Genomic DNA, 22,761 nt, shown 5'->3' with positions numbered 1-22,761 from the left:
GCAGGTGGTCTGTTCATGCGCTCCACGGTCCAGGAGCACAGCGCGTTCCGCTTCGCCGTTCAGCTCTACAACACCAATCAGAACATCACTGAGAAACCTTTCCATCTCAATTACAACGTGGACAATCTGGAGTCGTCCAATAGCTTCTCAGTCACGCACGCCTGTGAGTTTCTGCTCTTTATCTTTCCCCCACACTCAAAAAAATACCACCACCACCATCAAAAATAAAACAAATCTCACCACAGTCTCTATATTGCTTGAAGACTCATTGCGGTATTGAAAAGAAAAGCTTTTTATTCTCACCAAAGACGTGGGTTTGATTTGCAACTTGTTAGGGACATATTGTGAGGAGGCAGGAGACAACCCTCGGATTCTAATTTTTAAAACACACCGAAAGCGTTCGAGCAGTGAGTCACAAGACCTTGATCATGTTCACAATGTAGGTGTTAAGAAAATCCAATTGGGTGGAAGTCTAGTAAAGTGAGCTTGTGCAATAATGCCCTTACACTTTCTATCATTCCTCTGCTCACTCACGCTATTTTTTAATAAGATCTGTTTTGCACTTTAAAATTTGACAGTTTGTTCCATAAATATTGTCTGGTCCAGGGCACCAAAAGGCATCGATGTGAAGTGCTGCCTACACACGCAACTGTAACAGACGCATGCTCTGATTTCTCTTTCATCAATCCGTCCAGTGAATTAATCAATTACATTTTTATTTGTAGTAGTTTATGTGTCTCAAAATGTCATATTTGATTTGCATCAGGAAGTTTAGAGGAAATTTCAAGAAGAAAACTGAGAATGAGTGCGGAAAAAAGACGGGATAAGTTGGCAAAAGAAGGAAATGGAGAGAAGAAAATGTGAAAAAGTCTTCTGTGGCACAAGCCTCAGGTCTTTATAATGGAGAGATAAAGGGAGAATGACTGAGAGAGAGGGAGAGAGTGATGATGATGAGTGCAGGCTGACATTTGCACACATCCCCAAACCAGTGCAAGGGTTAGTGCCCTGCTCTCTGTGTGTGTGAGTGAGTGAGAAAGCTTTACCATCATTATAAAATGCCTGTTTACAGCTGCTGTCATTATCATTTTGTGTCTCTGACTGGCCTGGCTGCTCATCTGAGCGTGTCTGTGTGAGAGACAGTGTTTGTGAGCTTTGGCTTTCCTGGCTTATCATGGTGTTATTGCTGCAGTCATTGATCTTTCTTCACTGCATTAACACACACACACAGGCTCGATGCTCCAGGCATCTAGTTGGCCCATCAGACAGAAAGCACTGGGCTTTTAAAAAATATAAATAAAAAGCGTGGAGACATATGCCCATAACCTCTCCGACTGCGAAGGTGATTTTAAAGTTTAATGAGTAAACTCTGCGAGGAGGCTCTCAAAGCGCATATCCAGGAATAACATGACAGGAAGGACAAAGTGCTTTAACAGTGATGCGTGAACGCTTCATAAATGGAGACAGACACTTATTTTTTTGCTCTCAGGAGAAGTCTTTGAATCACGGCACATTCACTTTTGCATGCAGTGCTTCTTTTTTACAGTCAGGTGAGCCGGTTTTAGCTCCGTTCAATCGCTCACAGCGATGCGAGTGCGAGTTGTGCATCAAACGGTTCCTGTGGAAAAGGTTTTGACAGCTTACGTATGCGGTGACCCTGCTGTTTTAATTGAGGCAATCTGCGTAACGGAGAGGAAAACTGTAGGGGTCACAGGGTCTGTAAACAGGTTATTTTTCACTCACTCTTTTGCTCTCGCTCTCTCTCCCCCTCTTTTCTGTCTTCTCATCGTTTTTTTCTTTATTGCTCCCTGGAGCGTTCGAGAGACAGATGAAAAGAAGGGCAGAAAAGAAGTAAGCAGATGTAACCTGCCTGCTCAGTTAGAAGAACAAATGAAGGAGAGAAAAACACACACAAAGAGACACGTAATCATTACCTTCGCTGTGTAATTTCTGTGCCACTGTTGTGTCACCAAGCAGAAATCTAAAAAGTGGAAACTCTTTTTTTTATTCCCCTTCCTGTTTATAAAATAGAGAGTATTGATCTCATCGAATAATACATTTCTGAGGTGTATTTCAAATAGTTTAAACTCTTTTATTCTCTGTTTTCCAGACAAAGGACAGACTTCTTTCTAGTGAAATATATCCCACTTCTCCAGTCATGTTGTCCTCATTTTCTTTGCCTATTTTTGACTGTTTAGTGCTAGTTCAAATTCACACAATCTCCATTCAGTCAATGATCAGGTGCCGATTTAAACAATAAGCGAGATAAGCGGTTGCTTATGGTGCCAGGAAATCCGAGGCCCCCCAAATAATTACCTAAAGTATAAATTATACCTATAAATTGTAATTAACATCACTTTCTATCATATTTTGTATGGTGATGGTCTAAAAAAGGTATTTTTGCAATTGAACAGCAGGTTATGGTTATGGTTATTGCGTTTTTTTATACACAACTCCTTTGTGGTATAATAAAAAAAAAGAGTCTCCATAAGCTGCAGGTTGCATACGAATGATTGCATAAGGATTCTTCTTAAAAACATAGATGGTGAAGTGCAAGTGAATTATTTTGTAAGGTAAGAGTTCGATGTGTGTCAATGATCAATAGATGGAATCCTCCTTCAAGCGAATCCCTGTCCCGGTACCAACATGTCTCATTATTTTCTTGGCTCCAAAAATTGTGGTTGTGTGAAAAGAAAGAACAGAACCTTAGCTTTAAACCGAAAAAAATATATAATGGCATCTATCTCTAGGCTGCGTTTTTGATGAACGCTTGAATGTGGACGAGTTTAATTAAAAAAACAGACAAATAGATAAGCAGATTTTGATCAAAGACTATATTCAGATTGATTCACAACAGATTAAGTCTTGCAACACCCCGTACGATTCTGTACTATTCCCCCTAAAACAGGAAGTAACAAGTCATTAATGTTCCTTTTATGTTGATGTTGGGAAGTTTTTAGACATTTTTAGTATTTTAAAATGTGTATTGCACTCAAAAATGACATTTGCTATTTGTTCAAACTACTTATTTAAAATTTCTTGGCCCCAAAATGTATGGTTGTACGGAAAGTAAGAACAGAGCCTTAGCTTTTAAACCCAAAAATAGAGTAATAGTACGTATCTCTAGGCAGCCTTTTTAAATCAACATTTGAATGTGGACAAGTGTAATTCAAAAAAGCAATATTATGGATCAGTGCTGGGCAAACTTGGTCCTGGAGGGCTGGTGTCCTGCGCAGTTTAGCTCCAACTCTAATCAAACACACCTGCTCATAGATTTCTGGTGATCTTGAAGACACTGATTGGCATGTTCAGGTGTTTTTGATTAGAGTCAGAGCTAAACTATGCAGGACACCGGCCCTCCAGGGCTGAGTTTGCCCACCCCTGTTATAGATGAATGGATAATCTCATTTTTATCAAAGATTATGTTCAGATTGATTTAGTACACTGATCAAACAGATTGAGTCTTTCAACACCACTTTAGATTTTATTTCTCCCTAAAAATACTTCACCATGTAACAGAAACGGACAGTGGTGGGGAATTACTCATTCATTCATTCATTCATTCATTCATTTTCTTGTCTAATTAGTCCCTTTATTAATATGGAGTCGCCACAGCGGAATGAACCGCCAACTTATCCAGCAAGTTTTTACGCAACAGAGTATTTCAACACCCCCAAGATTCTGTACTATTTCCCTCAAAAAAAATCCTTCATCGTGTAGAACTGACAGTGAACTGACAGTGGTGGGGAATTGATACATTGTACAAAATAAACAAAAACTCCACGAGTTCACAGACATTTTTTTCAACTCTTAAAACATGAAGTAACTCAAAAATTGTCATTAATGTTTCATTTATGTTGATGTTGGGAAGTTTATAGACATTTTTTAGTATTTTAAAATATATTTTGCACTCAAAAATGATGTTTGCTGTTGTTTAAACTGTTTATTTGAAATGAACTGAAAAGGCACAATTCTTGATCTTTTTGAGGGTGGACAACTTAATTTTATGCTCAATCCACTTAAATTTGTAAAAACAAATAAGTTAACTTAATTCCTTTGTCCAACACATATTGATTGTGTGGAACCCAGTATTTTTTACTGTGTGCATTGGATGTTCATGCAAATTATTCTACAAAAAATGCTGATGACATTTATTCATTAGAATGCTTGTGCTTGGGCTTTGGTTCATCATATGACTTGATCATCTCACATGCTTTTGGTTGTGTTTTTATTTGTGCTGCAAAGGTACCACTGCTAATGCTATATATTTCAAATCACTGGCATATTTGCACTATAAATGACTGAAATATATGAGAATACTAGTTTGGTATAATATAGTACAGACCTTATATGGTTTATACAGTATTTTGAACGGCAAAATACTGGCTAATGGCAGCTGCAGTTTCTTTACCGTAAATTTTATGGTATTTTTTGTTTGTTTTTACAATGGTTGAGTTTTCTGTTGTTTTACAGATTTATTTACATTTATTATTTCTTATACAATACATTGTTTCAGACTAATAATATTTGTTGACCAAGTTTGTTACCCTGTGACTAGTCAACTCTGAATTGTTGATTCTATATCTAAATTAATTGAAAAAAAAACTGCTTCATTGGATTTACTACAGTTTTTTTTAGGGTAAGTTGTTGTAAACAATATACATGGGCTGAATTAAAACAAACTAATTAAGATTAAAATTACAAAAATATATTTTTTTTTATTTAAATTCAGCCCATATGAATAGTTTGAAACTGCTTACCTTCAAAAAGAAAGTAAATCCAATGAATAATTTTTTCAGTGCATTTGTCATTACTATTATTATTTTTTATTTTTAGCAAGTGGGGAATGCAATGCAAAATGGCCACTGCTATATTGCATAGCTATATTTGTCGCTGAACTGGATTCTCAAATTGTTCCCCATTTTATAACTGGTCAGAAAAAATAAACATTTCCACCATAAAAAAATCAAATCATCCAGAGGAAGTGTTGCTGTGTGAGGCTGCTTTCACAAGCTGAGCAGTGCTTTGATTGAGCCACAGTGTTTACACTTTTCATGAAACTCAGCGTAGAAAAGGGCTTATTCAGACATGAGACTATTTTAAGCTGAGATAGAAAAAAACTATTGTAGCAAAAATAGAAACACGTCAGCCTTAAGGACTAAAAGAGAGAGTAAAAAGCTAGTTTCTCTGAACTGCAGTGATCGTTTGTTCTGTCATGGTGAGAGCTGCTTTCCACTGAGGCCCAATCAATATAGAAAGAGAACGGGACAGGACCGCCTTAAATCCACACTCGCACTACAACATAGACGCAGTTATTTTTTGTGTAGAAATAGCATGTAAGATTTAAATTATTTTTTAGACACGTTTCAAGAATATCCAGTTGGTGAATAGACGCTGTGTTTTTACTTCCACACAGTAAACTCAGAATTCTCCCCAGGGAACTGTAATAGTATCTAACTTGTTTTGCCATATTTTGCATTCATACAATAGTACATTATGGGCAGTGTTGGGTAAGTTACTTCGGAAAACGTTGAATTAAAAGCTCACATTTGACCATATTTGGAACAGTTTGTGAATATTAATGAGCTCATGCTCTGATGCAACACAGCTCATCTCAGTGCTTACTCTCTCTCTCTCTCTCTCTCTTTCTCACACATCCTCTCTCTCTCTCTCTCTCTCTCTCTCTCACACACACACATCCTCCTCTCTTTCTCTCTCTTTCGGACACTCACACACATACACACACACATATGGTGATGTACATTTAAGCAGACCTTATGCCTCCTCAGGGTGGTGGTGAATAAATTTGTAATCCACACATACACCCACATACATAAAGAGAAAATGATCATTATTGTAATCTTGCTAGAAATTGAGATTACATGCCTGGGGCTTGCATGTTAATAAGCTGGTGTGCAACATAACAGTCAGATTTATAACTATAATTCTTGAACATGTAAATTAAATTCTTTTAAATCTTTATATTCGAGTCGAACATGGCCTATTAGCATTTTTAAAATTTAATACTTAGGGATTTTAAACATTCTTTAGTTAAAAATAACAGAATTAGTCTGGGAAAAGGTATTTGTTGTGTAACAAAAGTATTTAATTTCTGCTGGTTTGTACTTATTTATACAGAACTGTTTAATGTATTTACAATATTTATGACAAATACATTACCTAATCAAGTACCTAATGAAAAAAACTAAACATGAGTAATAACCCCTTTAATTTTTCAGTGGATAAGTATTTTAATGATTGTACATGCAACATTGATTATAGGTGAGATCTACTATGGTCAAATTAGCACAATATTTTAAAAGCACTGTTGGAAGAGGAATGTAGAGGTGTTCTCTGGTGTTAACAGTAGCAGACCCGAATCACCTCATGATTATGCACAACATGCATAAATGATTTTTTGGAGTGTAAAAATCCAACTCTAAAGAGACCTGATTAAAATTAGACCAGAGTCGGACTTGACTCACCGGCCTCAACTAGACCCAGACATAAACGCCATCGATGTGCACAGCCAGAAGCTCTTAAATCAGTACAGAACAATCCTAGTGTCCTGCTCACTCATTCAGCTATTGCTCCATTACTTTCATTTATTTGTTAACACAGAATGTAATCGTTGGTTTAATCTTGTTCATCTTGCTTGAATAACATCGTACCTGCAGAATTCTTTCATTCCAGAACTTTGCATTTATGAAATATTGAGATCACGTTAGCACAGTTAGAGCCTCATATTACTCTTAACTGTAAACAAAGAATCGTGCTTTCTTTCTGCAAAGCTGCTTTGAAATGATGTTTTGACTGTAAAAAAGGATTCTAGCTGCATATCCTTTGCATCATCTTAACTTTTCTAATCATTTCAACTTACATCAGTCAGACTAACTAACTATATTAAGTTACTCTTGTATAGCTAAAAAAGTTTAACTGAAACATGATTGACTTTTAAATAAGTTAATGTAACATAAAAACATTCGTTGTCATTTTTTTTTGTCATATCATAGATACACTGTCATCAAACGCACAATACAAAGAAACTTTAATCAATCTGAATTCAGTTATTAATTAATGCTTTGCTTAATTGCCTGCCTGATGGATGCAAGTTATTTCTGAGATTAGCTTTCAGTTGTGACCGTTGAATTGGAAAATATAAATGTGGTAGCTTCATAAAATTAAGTTGATATCCTATAATGAATCATGGATTCGCTAGTGTTGTCTGCAGCACAGTTTACCTTATCTCTAGCAAAGGGCTGCTGCGCACAAAAAAAGAAATCCCCTGCATGAACACACAGAGTAATGAAGTGAGGGGCTTTTCCTGACGGATCTCTGTGATGGGTTTCTGTGTGTGCGATTACAACCTTTGTTCCTTTTCTGTTTCTTAAAAATTTATTTAAAGGAACACTTTTCTTTTTTTGTGTGTGGAAATACGCTCATTTCACAAGTCCCCAGTTGAATTTGACCACTTTTAAATCCATTCAGCCGATCCCCAAGTCTAGTGAGAGCATGTTTAGCTTAGCCAAGAATTAATCATTGAATCAGATTAGACCATTAGCATCTTACTCATTCTCATTCATTCATTCATTCATTCATTCATTCATTCATTCATTCATTTTCGGCTAAGTCCCTTTATTAATAAGAGATCACCTCAGCGGAATGAACCACCAACTTACCCAGCATATGTTTTATGCAGTGGATGCCCTTTCAGCTGCAACCCATCACTGGGAAACACTTATGCATTCTCATTCAAACAAATACACTATGGACAATAGCTGATCCACTTCATGTATTTGGACTTGTGGAGGAAACCGGAGCACCCGGAAGAAACCCACATAAACACGGGTGCAAACTCTACACATAAATGCCAACTGACCCAGCCAAGGCTTAAACCAGTGACCTTTTTGCTGTGAGGCGAGAGCACTACCCACTGAGCCATCTTGTCGTCCCAGCATCTTACTCAAAAAATGTAAAAAAAAAAAAAAAAAAAAAAAAGAGTTTTGATAATTTTCCTTTTTAAAGCTTGACTCTTCTGTAGTTACATTGTGTACTGAGACCAATGAGGGGAAAATTAAAAGGTGCTGTTTTCGAGCCCGATATGATTAAGAACTATAATCTCATTCCGGCGTAATATTCAAGGAACTTTGCTGCCGTATCATGAATGCAAAAGACACAATAGTATCATGCAGCTTTGTTACACTCAAAAAATGATTACTGCTGCTTGTTCAAACTACCTTTTTAAAATGAGCGGATACAACACAATTCTTGTAATTTCTTTGGCTTATTTATTTGTTTTATTTTTAGTTTACTTAAATTTGTAAACTATTAAGTTAATTTAAGGGTTTTGTGTTGGGACAACATCACGGAATTGTGTTGGTCCAACTACCTGGTTAGGGGATTTGTAGTTGGCAGTTTGCTTTGTGTGGGATTGAATTAAGAGTGGGAAATGTTGACAATAAAAGTAATCTTGGGTTTTTAACGTTAATAGAAATACTTGTTAGAGTTTAATCATCATTTTAGTTTGAAAATTTAGAAGAGTTTCATGTATTGCTTTGAGTTTTGAGATTACAACCTTGCAGAAGTAGCATGCTTTGGCTGTCGGCAGCTTAATGAGCAAAAATGCTGTTTGTTGCTTTGCTCAGTGAGCAATAAATGTCCTAATATTAGTTCTGAGATCAGTCTCAATCAACTGTACATGCATCTCATGAAATATGCTTAAAATGGCTCTTTGAAATGTGTGACACATAATAGACATGCATGATATTATCAGACCTTTGAGTCTGTTACATAAAAATAGAAAAATACAAATGTATTTCAACTTTTATTTGATAAAATCATGTTGGACCAACTCAATTGCATTTAACTTTGTAATTTTACCTTTTTTTTTTAGTTGGTGCTAAACAAATTTATTGGATGGTAATGCTGCCCTCAATTAAACCGAGTTCATTCAATGAGGTATTTTTTTGAGTGTACCTATTTAACTAGCTGGGAAATATTTTCAGGCGCTGCATAATATCAATAATCCAGCTGCAGTCTATTGGCCAAAAAAGTGGAGTCTTTCTTAAATATGAACTTGCAAGAGTGCGCCTTTTTTACTTAAGTTTTACTGTCCATCACAATTAATTCATAAGCTACACAATAAAAAAAAAAGATTTTTGCTGCTTGTTAAAAAGCGTTATTTATAACGAGCTGAAACAACACAATTCATGAGATTTCAATTTTTTTCATAATTCGTAATTGTTTTATGTTTAATCCACTTAATTGTTAATTGGTTTGTGTTAGGACAACATGATTGAATTGTGTGAAGCCCTGCAGTTTTTACAGTGTGGTAAACATAGCATTTTAATACATTTTATTATTATTTTATTTACCATAATATTTGAGTAATGTATACCGGAAGTGTTAACCTTTTAACTACCTCATTACGAAAAAATGTTTGGCTTGCATTACTTAACTCCTAATGTTACCAGTTAACACACGCAATGGATTTTTTTTTCTACACATTCCACAATTTCTAAAAAAAATCAACCTCTACCAAATAGTTGATATGTCAGTTTATAGTAAAAGTTCAAGAATTAAAACATACTATGAACGCAGAAAATATGAATTGTAAGACCAATTTATTAAAATTTAAAAAATAAAATCAAAATGAAACATAAATCTAAAAAAATAAAAAAATGAATATGAATACTTAATCATCTTTATTTGTGAAGTATGCCAAAAAATATTTCGGATTCTCATTTAACATGCTTTCTTGTTTTTTTTATTTTTTATTATTCAATAAAACCAAAATCAAGTATAGTAGTGCAACAGGATTATGTTTGATTTATTTTTTTAAATCCAACAATGCTGTGTGTGTAAACCATTATGTAAAACAGTCATTCTTTAAATGGCTTTAACAGTCACGATTTAAAACAGTTAAAACATGGTCAACCATTTGTTAGAGAGGCAGTCAAAGGTGGATAGTCTGAATAATGCTTGTGTAAAATATCCTCACTCACTGATCAAGTGCTTGCTTAGTTTTACTTAAAAATAAGCCAACATCGAAGTCACTTTAAAAGTAAAACATTTCAGGTGGGCACCAGTCACGGACTAGTCTCCTCTGCAGAGATTTCACCACCTGGACTGGAGCCTGAAGTGCGCAGGAGAGCAGTGGCAGCTGTCATGATTTATTTTAGTTGATTCAAATTCTCATTAAAAACGCACACATTTTAAATCAAGCTCGTTCAAAAATGATTATCAATATGAACACTTTTACAGTATTTGCAAATTAGGTGCTATAGTGTTTTCTTAGTCCTGCTGAAGCTCTCAAACGTGCACTAATGTGTTTGTCTTGCTGGCAGAGTTTATATCTGTGTTTTTTTTTTTTTTTGTAGATTGTGTGCGTGTGAGTGTGTGTGTGTGTGTGTGTGTGTGTGTGTGTGTGTTATGATTTTTAACCTCTGGGCTCTATGAGTAATGTGACATTTGCTTGCGTTTTCCCCCTTTTCTCTCTCACGTCCGCATGCCATATAATTCTTCCATTATTTAATTATTTTTGCTCTGTATGTGTGTCTGTCCTGGACACATGTAGGAACATTTGCCCCATTTTGTTTCTTTTCCTAAAATCCGAGTAACCTCTACAGATCTCCCGCTACACTCTCTCCTATTCTCTCTTGGTTTTCATGGGGCAGGTGTTTGTGTAAGGCAACAATAATTCAAGAAAACAGACAAATAGTACAAATGTCCTCCCTCAGCATAACATAAGGTTGCAAATATGAAATTACCCAGACAGCACCACAGCTGAAGTTATGCTTAACGCTGATTTTTCTGGGCATTCATTCATATAGTGTACGGCTGTGGAGATGTCAGCAAACTCAATCTGTCTGCTGTCGGCTTTGCTGTGTGCTTTAGAAAACATTTGCGGTTTATTTTGAAATGATTGAATGACAGCTGCATTTAGGCCGTTTCAGATGAATAAATTAATAAATAAAGAAGACCTTTGGATTTCGGATGAATTTGGGTCATGTTGCAATACATGCTGTCTGTGACATCAGTGATGATGTCATAACCTTTCTATTTCAGCTAGCAGGCTCCTCTTGTCTGTGCGGATTGTTTTAAAAACACCGAAATATAGGAGTCCATGCAATTATTCATCACAGTACAAAATGCTTATGTGTGCCTGATGCTTGTTTATTTTAAGATGCACTGACTCTGCTTCTGTCTCTCTCTTGGTTTGGCAGTCTGTTCTCAGTTCTCCAGGGGTGTGTACGCAATCTTTGGATTCTACGACAGGAGGTCAATGAATACATTAACATCGTTCTGTGGCGCCCTGCACACCTCTTTCATCACGCCATCATTTCCCACGGACACAGATGTGCAGTTTGTCCTGCAGATGAGGCCGAGCCTCCGAGGGGCGCTGCTCAGCTTGCTGGCCCATTATAAATGGGAGAAATTTGTTTACCTGTATGACACTGATAGAGGTGAGTACAAACACACACTAACATGAATACTCTTTGGCAAAAAAAAAAAATGCATATATTTATATATATATATATATATATATATATATATATATATATATATATATATATATATATATATATATATATATATATATATATACACATACAGTTGAAGTCAAAATTATTAGCCCTCCTTTTTATTTTTTTTCCCAATTTCTGTAATTTTTTTTTGTTAATTTTTGTTTTTTTTTATAGAAAATATTTTCAACACATTTCTAACATTTCTAAACATAATAGTATTGATAAACCATTTCTAATAACCGATTTATTTTATCGTTGCCATGATGAGAGAAGTATTTTACTAGACATTTTTCAAGACACTTCTATACAGCTTAAAGTGACATTTAAAGGCTTAACTAGATAAATTAGGTTAACTAGGCAGGTTAGGATAATTTGGCAAGTTTTAAAGGCTTAACTAGGTAAATTAGGTTAACTATATATATATATATATATATATATATATATATATATATATATATATATATATATATATATATATATATATATATATATTGCAAATGAATCGTTGACTTCTGCTGTCTTCATTTGTTTCAGAAACACAATTTTTTTTTTACAACTTAAAACGTCATCAGTTTTCCGCAAATCCGCAAACCATTATTGAAAAAACACCAATATGCACTCATTCACACACACACACACACGCACACACACACACACACGCGCACACACACACACACACACTCATACACTACGGCCAATTTAGTTTATCCAATTCACCTATAGTGCATGTTTTTGGACTGTGGGTGAAAACCACACTAACACAGGGAGAACATGTATACTCCACACAGAAATACCAACTGGCCCAGTCGGAACTCAAACCAGTGATCTTCTTGTTGTGAGGCGACAGTGTGAACTACTGAGCCCTCTGGCCGCTACACTTATGCGTTTTCCTACACTTATGCGTTTCCAATATTTTCATATTGATCCTTTCACAACTGATCAATGCTAACTACTGATGTGTACTGGGTCTAAAATATCATGACCTTGTTCACTTTTGACCGCTTCTGAATGCAGTAGACATCTAATTTTCTTTTGGTTTGTAGCCACTTTGGTTTGTTGAATACTTTTGATTAGCCACAAAATATCATATTCTCCATATGCTGACCTATAACATAATCAATGGCTGATTCAAACTTTGCTGCAATATACCAAAACAAACAAATTATAATTGAATTTGCAAATGCTTAATTTGTCCCTTTAATACAAAGCTTGCAGTCTGCTTTTGTTAAGTCGATACTATCTGTGCATTTTTAGAGTGAAGTAGAGTGTGATGAAATAAATGGGAATCTATAGAGGAAATCCATACAAAAGTGGTCACCGGAGACACATTTAAAACAGGTTTTAGCGCTGGGTGTAAATGGAAATGTGTCTCTGCTGACCACTTATGATCAGGTCACAAGTGCTCATTTTATGCTATTTTGTTGTTGAAAATTTTGCAATCATTAACCAATGTATGTGAATATGAAGGAAATGACTCCTTCAACACACACATGCAATTCTAAACTGCCTGATATTAGTTATCTGTTTAACTTCTATTTTATATATATATATATATATATATATATATATATATATATATATATATATATATATATATATATATATATATGATTTTGGTTTGCAGATTCCTTCTAGAGGACACATTGAGAGCACATACATACACTGGTGTAATCGCGGAGGTTAAAAAAGAGGGTTATCACCTGATGGCCGCCTCGCTAACAATCACTTTTCTTCTTAGCTTGTTTACTCTGAGAGTGCTTACAGGCATGGTTCTGAATACAAAGAGAAACATGGGGTAAGATTTTTCTAAGTAGGGCAAATTTGCACAGTCACATAATACAGTTACAAATCTCATTTATTTATGGATCTGTGCAATAAGTACAACACACATTAGCGTAGTGGCAAATGTGCAGAGCCGATGCTCTTAAGGTGCAGGTGATCTACTATGATCATGGATAATGCAATCATTTTTTTCTCTATCAAGGGTAAGAGTTAAATATGTGGGGTGCTAAGACAATAATCAATTTTTATGATGACTCACCAGCCACTTTATAAGGTACACCTGTCCAACGGCTCGTTAACGTGAATTTTTAATTAGCCAATCACATGGCAGCAACTCAATGCATTTAGGCACGTAGACATGGTCAAGGCGATCTGCTGCAGTTCAAACGGTCAGACGGGCTGGTCTGAGTATTTCAGAAACTGCTGATCAACTGGGATTTTCTCGCATAACCATCACTAAGGTTGACAGAGAATGTTCCGAAAAAGAGAAATTATCTAGTGACCGGCAGTTCTGTGGGCACAAATGCCTTGTTGATGCTAGAGGTCAGAGGAGAATGGCCAGACTGGTTCCAGCTGATTGAAAGGCTGCAGAAAAGCATCTCTGAATGCACAACACGTCCAAACCTTGAGGCGGATAGGCTACAGCAGTAGAAAACCACATCGGGTGTCCCTCCTGTCAGCTTAGAACAGGAAATTGAGGCTACAATTCGCACAGGCTCAACAAAATTAGACAATAGAAGATTGGAAAAATGTTGCCTAATCCGATGAGTCTCAATTATTGCTGTACCATTCATATAGTAGGGTCAGAATTTAGTGTCAACAACATGAAAGCATGTATACATCCACATGAACCAGAAACTGCGACCGTTGTTTTTTTATATCGTGATGCAGTTTTTAGAAAAACTGAATAATAAATGCGAAAACAGTGGGTGTGGCTTTTTTTCTACTGCAAGCTAAATGGATGTAGTAAAGTGGGCATTTCATTCAGAAAGATTGGGAAAAGTGTTTAGGGAGAGTTATTACAACCTAACAGACTCCTCCTGCTCATCATTTCTGTTTGTTGTCAAAACTGATAGGTGGAGCCACATGGTTAAATATGTCAGCCACGGCCATTTGCTAAGATATACAGTACGTAATCTGACAATTTAACTGAAAAAAAAAACAAAGTGCATTTTCAGATTTCAAAAGATTAGGACGACAAACTTTTTTTTTTCTTAATGACATGCACAGATAAAATGTTTACCATGTGAGCTAACAAAATCATATGGCTTGTTTTGATATCTTGGGGACTTCAACAGTTCAGTCACAAGGAGAACAGATCACACGCTGTCTGAGGGAACGAAGATCCTGCTGGTATTATGTGATTGTTTGTTCAAAGTCATCTTTTAGTTTCTAAAGCAAATTGAAAACAACATATTTGGCAAACAGTATGTTCAGACGATGCCCTCTAGCATTTTAAATTAATTTATACATGTGGTAGAAATTTCTCTCACACCATGTGCTTGGTTCTCTGTGGTGCTTCCTCCAGCAAAAACAACTGCAGCCATTTTTAAGCACAACATTAAAGACATGCTATTTAAATAGCCATGATTTAAGGGGCTGGAACATCAGTAAATTGGGTTACATGACTCATTTAAATACTCCCCTCTCATAAAATTTGTGTTTGACCAGTAAACTCCTACAGATGCATGTCTAGTAAGGTTAGGGGCAAAAATAGTCATATCCACATCTTTTCAGCGATATTCAGTTGCTGCATGTGTTTAGTAAATGCAAACAATGCTACTGGATTTTAACATCAAAAAAGTGGTTTGCATTGCTGCAGTGTTATTAAATTTGACCCATGGTTTTATTTATTTATTATTTGTGAGGCCCTTTGAGTTGCATGTATGTTGGAAAAGTGCTATACAAATAAAATGTATTATTATTATTATTATTATTATTATTATTATTAATATTATCATCCAATCCATGCTAATGTGATGTCAGATGATGGGAAACTTTCAAGTCAATGGAACTTGTTTGGTCCCCCACTTAATGCATTGCGTGTCAAAAGTTTATTTATTTATTTATTTATTTATTTATTTATTTATTTATTTATTTATTTATTTATTTATTTATTTGTTTGTTTGTTTGTTTGTTTGTTTAATTGTTTATTTGTTTATTTGTTTATTTATTTGACATGGACATCACAATTACACTGGACAAATGCATTTGTTTAAGTGTTTAAGCAGACTTTTAGCTACTTCTTAACACCTGTCCAAAGGAGGCTTGACAGAATGACAATAAAATCGATACATATACACAACATTATAATTCTTTATATAAAATTACTGTGAGGCAAAAGCAAAGGCAGCATGATCAAACAAACTAATAGTAGACTATTAGACTATTATGCAAACACTGCTGCTTTGTTTTAACCACTTTTTAAGTACACTACTAAAAATAATTATATTACTTTAAAATTTTAGGCTAACTGTTAAATCATACTATGAAGTTAATCTAGGGCCTTATACACTCCATATTATTCCACAATTTGGTTCACTTAACAAAGAAAACAGATTGACCAAAAGAAGTCTTACACTTTAGCACTAGACAGTCACCATTAGCAGTTGCTCTTGTGACTCTGTAAGAGGATTGATGCCTACTGATCTGAAAACACCATTGGAATATGATCATTTAAACATTAAACAACCAATTTAAGGTAATTTAATTCAATAAAAACTATAAAAACTGAATAGCTCAAAATGATATCAGTTGGGGAAATGACACATGAACTTTGATTACAATTAAAGATGTTTAAAAAGGAATGGTGTAAATGGCTGCCGTTCTCCACAACGGCAATATAATTATCTATAAGTGAACATTTACATAATTCTAGAGGTTATGCATCATTCTGAGAATATGTTTGGCAACCTTTTATTATATTTTATTTTATAATTATTTTATTTATTTTTTATTTTCTTGATGAGCTTAATTTAACAGTTTCATTTATGTAAGTATATAGATATGTGTGAATTGGATGTATATACAGTATGTATAGTATGTACATACAGTTGAGGGCAGAATTATTAGCCCCCCCTGAATTAATTAACTCTAATAACTGATTTATTTTATCTTTGCCATGATGACAGTAAAAAAAATATTTGACTAGATATTTTTCAAGACACTTCTTTACAGCTTAAAGTGACATTTAAAGGCTTAACTAGCAAGTTAATGTATGATGATAGTTTGTTCTGTGGACTATTATGTATATAAATATAGCTTGAAGGGGCTAATAATTGGCTTTAAATGGCTTTTAAAAAAATGTAAAACTGCTTTTATTCTAGCCGAAATAAAACAAATATGACTTTCTCCAGAAGAATAAATATTATCAGACATTTGAAAATTTCCTTGCTCTGTTAAACAATATTTGGGAAATATTTAAAAAGGAAAAAAAAAATCAAAGGGGAGCCAATAATTCTGACTTCAACTGTAGGTATCATTATTTTTTTGTTTGTTTGTTTGTTTTGTTCCCACTGGTTATTTGTTCCCAAAAAATCTATAAAAACTAAAAACCTACAAAAACTAAGAAGGTGATGTTTACATAAAACCTTTCAATGATGCTAACTAATTTTAAGACAGGGAACACAATGAAAATGCTGTTCCAAAGTCGATCACGTGAAGTCTTCTGATCTAAAAGTTGAATTTCATTGAAGCACACAATGCCTTGAATCATTTTCAAATCACGTTACAGTGCAGACTCTCTCAATCTGTTTCCACCCTTGAAATCATCCACTTTAGTCAGCAGGGAGTTGTGCTGGTGCTGCCAAACTTTAAATGGCTTTACATCACCACAGGCCTCTTGCATCTGTTAAATATGCTAAACAGTGACGATTAAAAAAAGTCTGCGTGAGATCGAGACTTGGCTTGCTGGTTAACATAAACTCTGTGACACGTTGAGTTTGGTGTTCAGTTGAGTGGTGCAATATTTGGCAGAGACTCTCTGTAATGTCTGTAATGTGTTCAAAGAATATTAAATAAATAAATCTGTGAAAGGTTAAGAGATGTTTATTGAGGGTGCTGAAAAAAGGTTGTCCATACCATCTTTAATAAGACCTTCTTAATTGCTATTAAGGGAACCCCTCTTTAATTAACTCCTCTTTAATGAATGTTTTTGTGGCTCGCACATATCACATGTCCTTCCTCTCATCAACACGTATGACTTTAAGAGCTGAAGTGCTTATGTGTCATTTGAATTCTCACCTCTTTGCGAGCTGTCAGTCTTGATTAATTGGTAACGGCTAAACAGCCTGGCGGTGTGGCTCTCCAGGACGTATGCTAATTAAAATAGTGATTGAGTGTGTGTGTGTGTTGTCCTATAATGAATGTGATTGCAGGGCTAAAAATGAGACGGAATGGATCAGGGCTGATTATGTGTATGACTTAAAACTAGAGGTTATCAAGGGTATTAGTTGGTTAAGTTTGAGTTTTGCTTTGAACACCTTAACCAAGTTTCGATTTGTCAAATACAGTTGAATTAATTTAAAAGTAAATGTTGTGCAAATTATGCATTCGGACATAATTTTTGGCCATAGACAATGTAGATTTTTATTGGTCAAAGACAAAAGTTATAGTTTCGTTATTAGTTTCATCAGCTTTAGTCATTAGACTGTCTATTGTTTCATTTTTTTTAATGAAACTCACTAAAATGTAATTTATTTAAACAATATTATATAAATCAAAAAACTATTTCAGGTATATTTATTATAATAATTATTTGAAAATTATCCACATGCTGGCACCAGTGGCCTACTGTGCGCCACATACAGTTGAAGTCACAATTATTAGCCCCCCTAAATTATTAGCCCCCCCTGTTTATTTTTCCCCCCATTTTTTGTTTAATGGAGAGCAGATTTTTTTTAAACACATTTCTAAACATAATAGTTTTAATAATTCATTTCTAATAACTGATTTATTTTATCTTTGCCCATGATAACAGTAAATAATATTTGACTAGATATTTTTCAAGACACTTCTATACAGCTTAAAGTGACATTTAAAGGCTTAACTAGGTTAATTATTTTAACTAGGCAGGTTAGGGAAATTAGGCAAGTTAATGTATGACAATGGTTTGTTCTGTAGACTATCGAAAAAAATATATAACTTAAAGAGGCTAATAATTTTGTCCTTAATATGTTTTTTTAGAAATTTAAAATTGCTGTCATTCTAGACGAAAAAACAAAAACAAATTAGACTTTCTCCAGAAAAAAATATATTATCAGACATACTGTGAACATTTCCTTGCTCTGTTAAACATTAATTTGGAAATATTTAGAAAAAGAAAAAAATGGGTGCTAATAATTCTGACTTCAGCTGTATATAGTGCTCACAGCGACCTAAGATTGTTTCCCGGCTTGAGGTCCTTTGCTGATCCTTCCCATTACTCTGCTGCCAAGGCTTTCCTGTCTAAAATCTCCACTGTCCTATATCATAATAAAGATGAAAAACCTTAAAAATAATTAAAAAAAAGAAAGTTATCCACATCAAATTACAGTTCATACACCATAATGCCAAAACAAAAACTTTTTGTGATTTAAATTTTCTAATTTAATTCAAATAAAAAACATTACTTTCCCTTTTTATTTACACTTGATATTTAGTTCAGAATCATCTTTGAAATGTTTCTTTATTTGGCGTAGTTCTCATGGTTCAGACAGGATTTGAAAAGACACACATGCATCTTTAAAACCCTTTGACTGCCGGTCAACGGTTGACCATGTTTTAACAGTTTTAAATAACGACTGCTAAAGTCATTTAAAGAATGACTGTTTTAATAAACTCAAACAAACATAATCCTGTTGCATACTACACTTGATTTTGTGTTTTATTGTGAAAAAGCCTGATTACCCTCCCTACTCTAGTCAACCTAGTTAAGCCTTTAAATGTCCTTTAAAGCTGTATAGAAGTGTCTTGAAAATTATCTAGTAAAATATATATAAATATAGTAAAATATTATCTACTGCTATCATGGCAAAGATAAAATAAATCAGTTATTAGAAATTAGTTATTAAAACTATTATGTTTAGAAATGTGGTTAAGAAATCTGCTCTCCGTTAAACAGAAATTGGGGGAAAAAATAAACGGGGCCTAATAATTCAGGGGGGCTAATAATTCTGACTTCAACTGTATGTATATATATATATATATATATATATATATATATATATATATATATATATATATATATATAGAGAGAGAGAGAGAGAGAGAGAGAGAAAGAGAGAGAGAGAGAGAGAGAGAAGAGAGAGAGAGAAGAGAGAAGAGAGAGATAGAGATTCTGTAAGAAGATTAGAATATATTGTTTTCTATTATGCACCACTTTGCACAGAATTGATGATTCCCTGCTGCCCCCCCATCCCCGCCCCCACCCCTCTTGAACACATGGAGTATTCCAATTTTTTTTGTTTTCAGTTTTTGGCATAGATTAAATTGTGAGGGATTTTCAGAGCAAACAAAACCCTCTCTCGCTGGGGTGGGGTGCCTATGCAGGGGTCTGATATGTGCTGCAGCGGATCTGATGTATTGCAGAAGACATGGTTAGTTGCATGCAAGATATGATCTGCAGTGAATCTGCTCTATATTGAAGCATATGTAAAATAAATGTGAAATACAAAGGCCTACACAGACACATGAACAAAAACATACATGCTGTATATAGAAATAGGTGTGTTTTGCCATGGCATTGTAATGATTAGTGCAGAGTAGCAGTAATTACATTCACCATGCCTCTTTTTCTGCCTTCTCCTTTCATCCTTCAGATTTGCACTGCATCAGCAGTTCCTTAGTATTCTCGAACCAAAGAGAGAAGCGAAGCACTGCTTGCTCCATCATTTTGGCCCAATTCTGCCCTGTTACCACATCTACATGGCCCCCATGTACCAGTGTGTCACACACCATGTTTTATTTTCTGTTTCTCTCTCAGGGTTTTCCATCCTACAGGCCATCATGGAATCTGCGGTGATGAATAACTGGCAGGTTACGGCACGTTCAGTGGGGAACATCGTAGATCCTCTTGAATACAGGCGCATTATTGAAGAAATGGATCGTCGCCAGGAGAAACGTTTCCTTATCGACTGTGAAGTTGAGCGCATTAACAGTATTCTCGAGCAGGTACATCCAAACACATATACACAATTAACATTTGATTCAGTCAGATGATCTGAATAAACTGAGAATCTTTTTTTTTTTCTTTAATACAGATTACAGTTCTCTCTATTTACTAAAGGTTCTGAAAAAAAAAAAATTTTTTGCTTTGTCTATTTTTAAGCCTATTTTGTCTATTTTTAAGTCACAAATAAACACACACAATAAGCACACACTATAATTAAATATATTTATGTATATATATATATGAGTGTGTGTGTTTGTGTGTGTGCGTATATATTCTAATCTTCTTTTATATATAAAAAGGTGATTCAATCTGCTTTTATTGCTGCATTAGACATCAATTTTTATATTTTAATATTGACTAATCTCAGAAATATCCCATTATTTATATAATAATATGTGGCTAAAAAGAATAAAGACTGAACCCGTTTTAATAGCTATACAGGACTACTCAGCAGAAACATCAACACAGATCTAAATGTCCACCAACTCTCGCAACACCACAGCTTTAAAAACAAGTCCAAAATAAGTAATAATGATAATAATATGTCCTGACATTTATATAGCACTTATCTGGACGCACTTTACACATTTTTGGGGGGAATCTTTTCATCCACTACCAGTGTGCCACCTGGATGACGCGACCGCACTCATATTGCACTAGACCGCATACCCCACACCAGCTCATTGGTGGAGAGGAGACAGATTGTTGGAGCCAATTATGATATGGTGATGGTTAGGAGGCCATGATTGACAGAAGCCAGTGGGCAAATTTGACCAGGAAGACATCCTGGGATTTTTAATTGCCACAGAGAGTCAGGACCTCGGTTTAACATCTCATCGAAAAGTCGCCACTCACTGAGCAGTATAGAGTCCCCTTCACTATTCTGGGGCATTAGGACCCACACAGATCACAGGTTGAGCGCCCACTGTCGGCCTCACTAACTAATTTCTGGCAACCTAGCTTTCCCATGCGGTCTCCCATCCATGTACTGACCGGTCAAAGCCCCGCTTCGCTTCAGTGGGCGACCCAAGAGTATTGTAGAGAGCAAGCTGCCGGTTAAATCAATATCACTAAGTCTAATATCACTAGAATATTTATCATCATTAATTTATCACCATTATTAATAAATGAGTCTACAAAAAACTGCTTTCAGTTTGACATTTTTATTTACAAAACAGCACCACTCATCTCCATTCACCTGTGGGTAGAATAGGATTGGAGAGAAAAGAACAAGAGATGAGCACTAAAGGGAAGCTGCATCATATGGCCAATATTTTGAATTCAATAAAACAAATGATACCATTTCAATACTTAAAACATTATAAATGTATTTTTTTAATAAACATACACCATCTTACATCTCCGTATGATTATTTTTTGAATCCTGTCACACAGGTGTGCACTGAATGTGATTTTTCTGAAACGAGGAGAGAAAGGGCTGGACGGGGTGAATGTTTGAAGCTACAGCGCTTACATTATTCTACTAATTGGCTATTAGTGGTGAGCAGAAAGTGTCAGTCAAAACACTGAAGAAAATAAGCAGCCAGAAATGCAAAGAAATACAATTGCTTGTCATATTTTCTACCCAGGCAACCATCATTTAAAAAAAAAAAAAAAAAGCTGAAAATAAACAAACTGCGACCCGTGATTTAATGCAGCTTAACAAAATAGAAGTTGCGTATTATAAACAGGCTTGGCAACTCCGGCTGTGATTTGTACTTGTTGAAGATTTCAAAAGCGGATGTGAATTCCATTTAGATTATGTGGGTGTTTCAATCATGATCACAATCTTTTAACTATTAATTCCGAGGCTCTGTTGTGATCTTCTGCCTGCTGTGGCAATAGGAACAGTCCTGTCTCAGTTTTGCGTTATTGATTAATATCTTTCCGAAATCCAGTCGTTAGCAAATAAGGTGATAAAAATAGTGTGTGTGAGAGAGAGCGTGTGTGTTTGTGTAAGTAGGGCACAGCGTCCTGTAACAAGGGAACAGTGAGAAAACTAAAAATACTCCCTTTCCTCTCATCCAAAAATACTGCTCTCAAAGGTACTGTTACATTCTCCCATTCTCCTAGTTTCACGTATTCCATCTCTTTCTGTTTGTTACCCTCCATGTCTGTTTTGCTAGTTTGTTTTCCACACACACATACACAAAAAGAATGTGTGTGCGTGTCACTAGGAGGTCAGAGAGATAATGAAATCCATGGGTAGATCAATCAGCGCTCAGAGAAAGCTAATCAGAGCGCTGTGCATTCAGCAGACCGGCTGTCTGATGCTGTTTGTAAATCAATATGTGTGTGTGTGTG

The 22,761-nt window shown here is 35.1% G+C and overlaps 1 protein-coding gene across 8 annotated transcripts in view; it reads left to right on the top strand.

The window, feature by feature from the left end:
• Window positions 1-22,761, top strand: part of gria3a (glutamate receptor, ionotropic, AMPA 3a) — a 76,862-nt gene that overhangs the window by 527 nt on the left and 53,574 nt on the right. For all 8 annotated transcript variants that reach the window (XR_012405728.1, XR_012405727.1, XM_005165096.5 and 5 more), the window contains 3 exon segments: window positions 5-163; window positions 11,223-11,462; window positions 20,269-20,456. Coding sequence is in view for 6 of the 8 variants with exons in the window: in XM_005165096.5 (XP_005165153.1) it covers window positions 5-163; window positions 11,223-11,462; window positions 20,269-20,456 (587 nt within the window). In the remaining 2 variants the exon portion in view is untranslated.

The sequence above is a fragment of the Danio rerio genome, chromosome 5 (genome assembly GCF_049306965.1).
Source record: "Danio rerio strain Tuebingen ecotype United States chromosome 5, GRCz12tu, whole genome shotgun sequence".
NCBI lineage: Eukaryota > Metazoa > Chordata > Actinopteri > Cypriniformes > Danionidae > Danio > Danio rerio.
The sequence above is the reverse complement of the archived record's forward strand: the minus strand, read 5'-3'. Positions and strand labels throughout refer to the sequence as shown.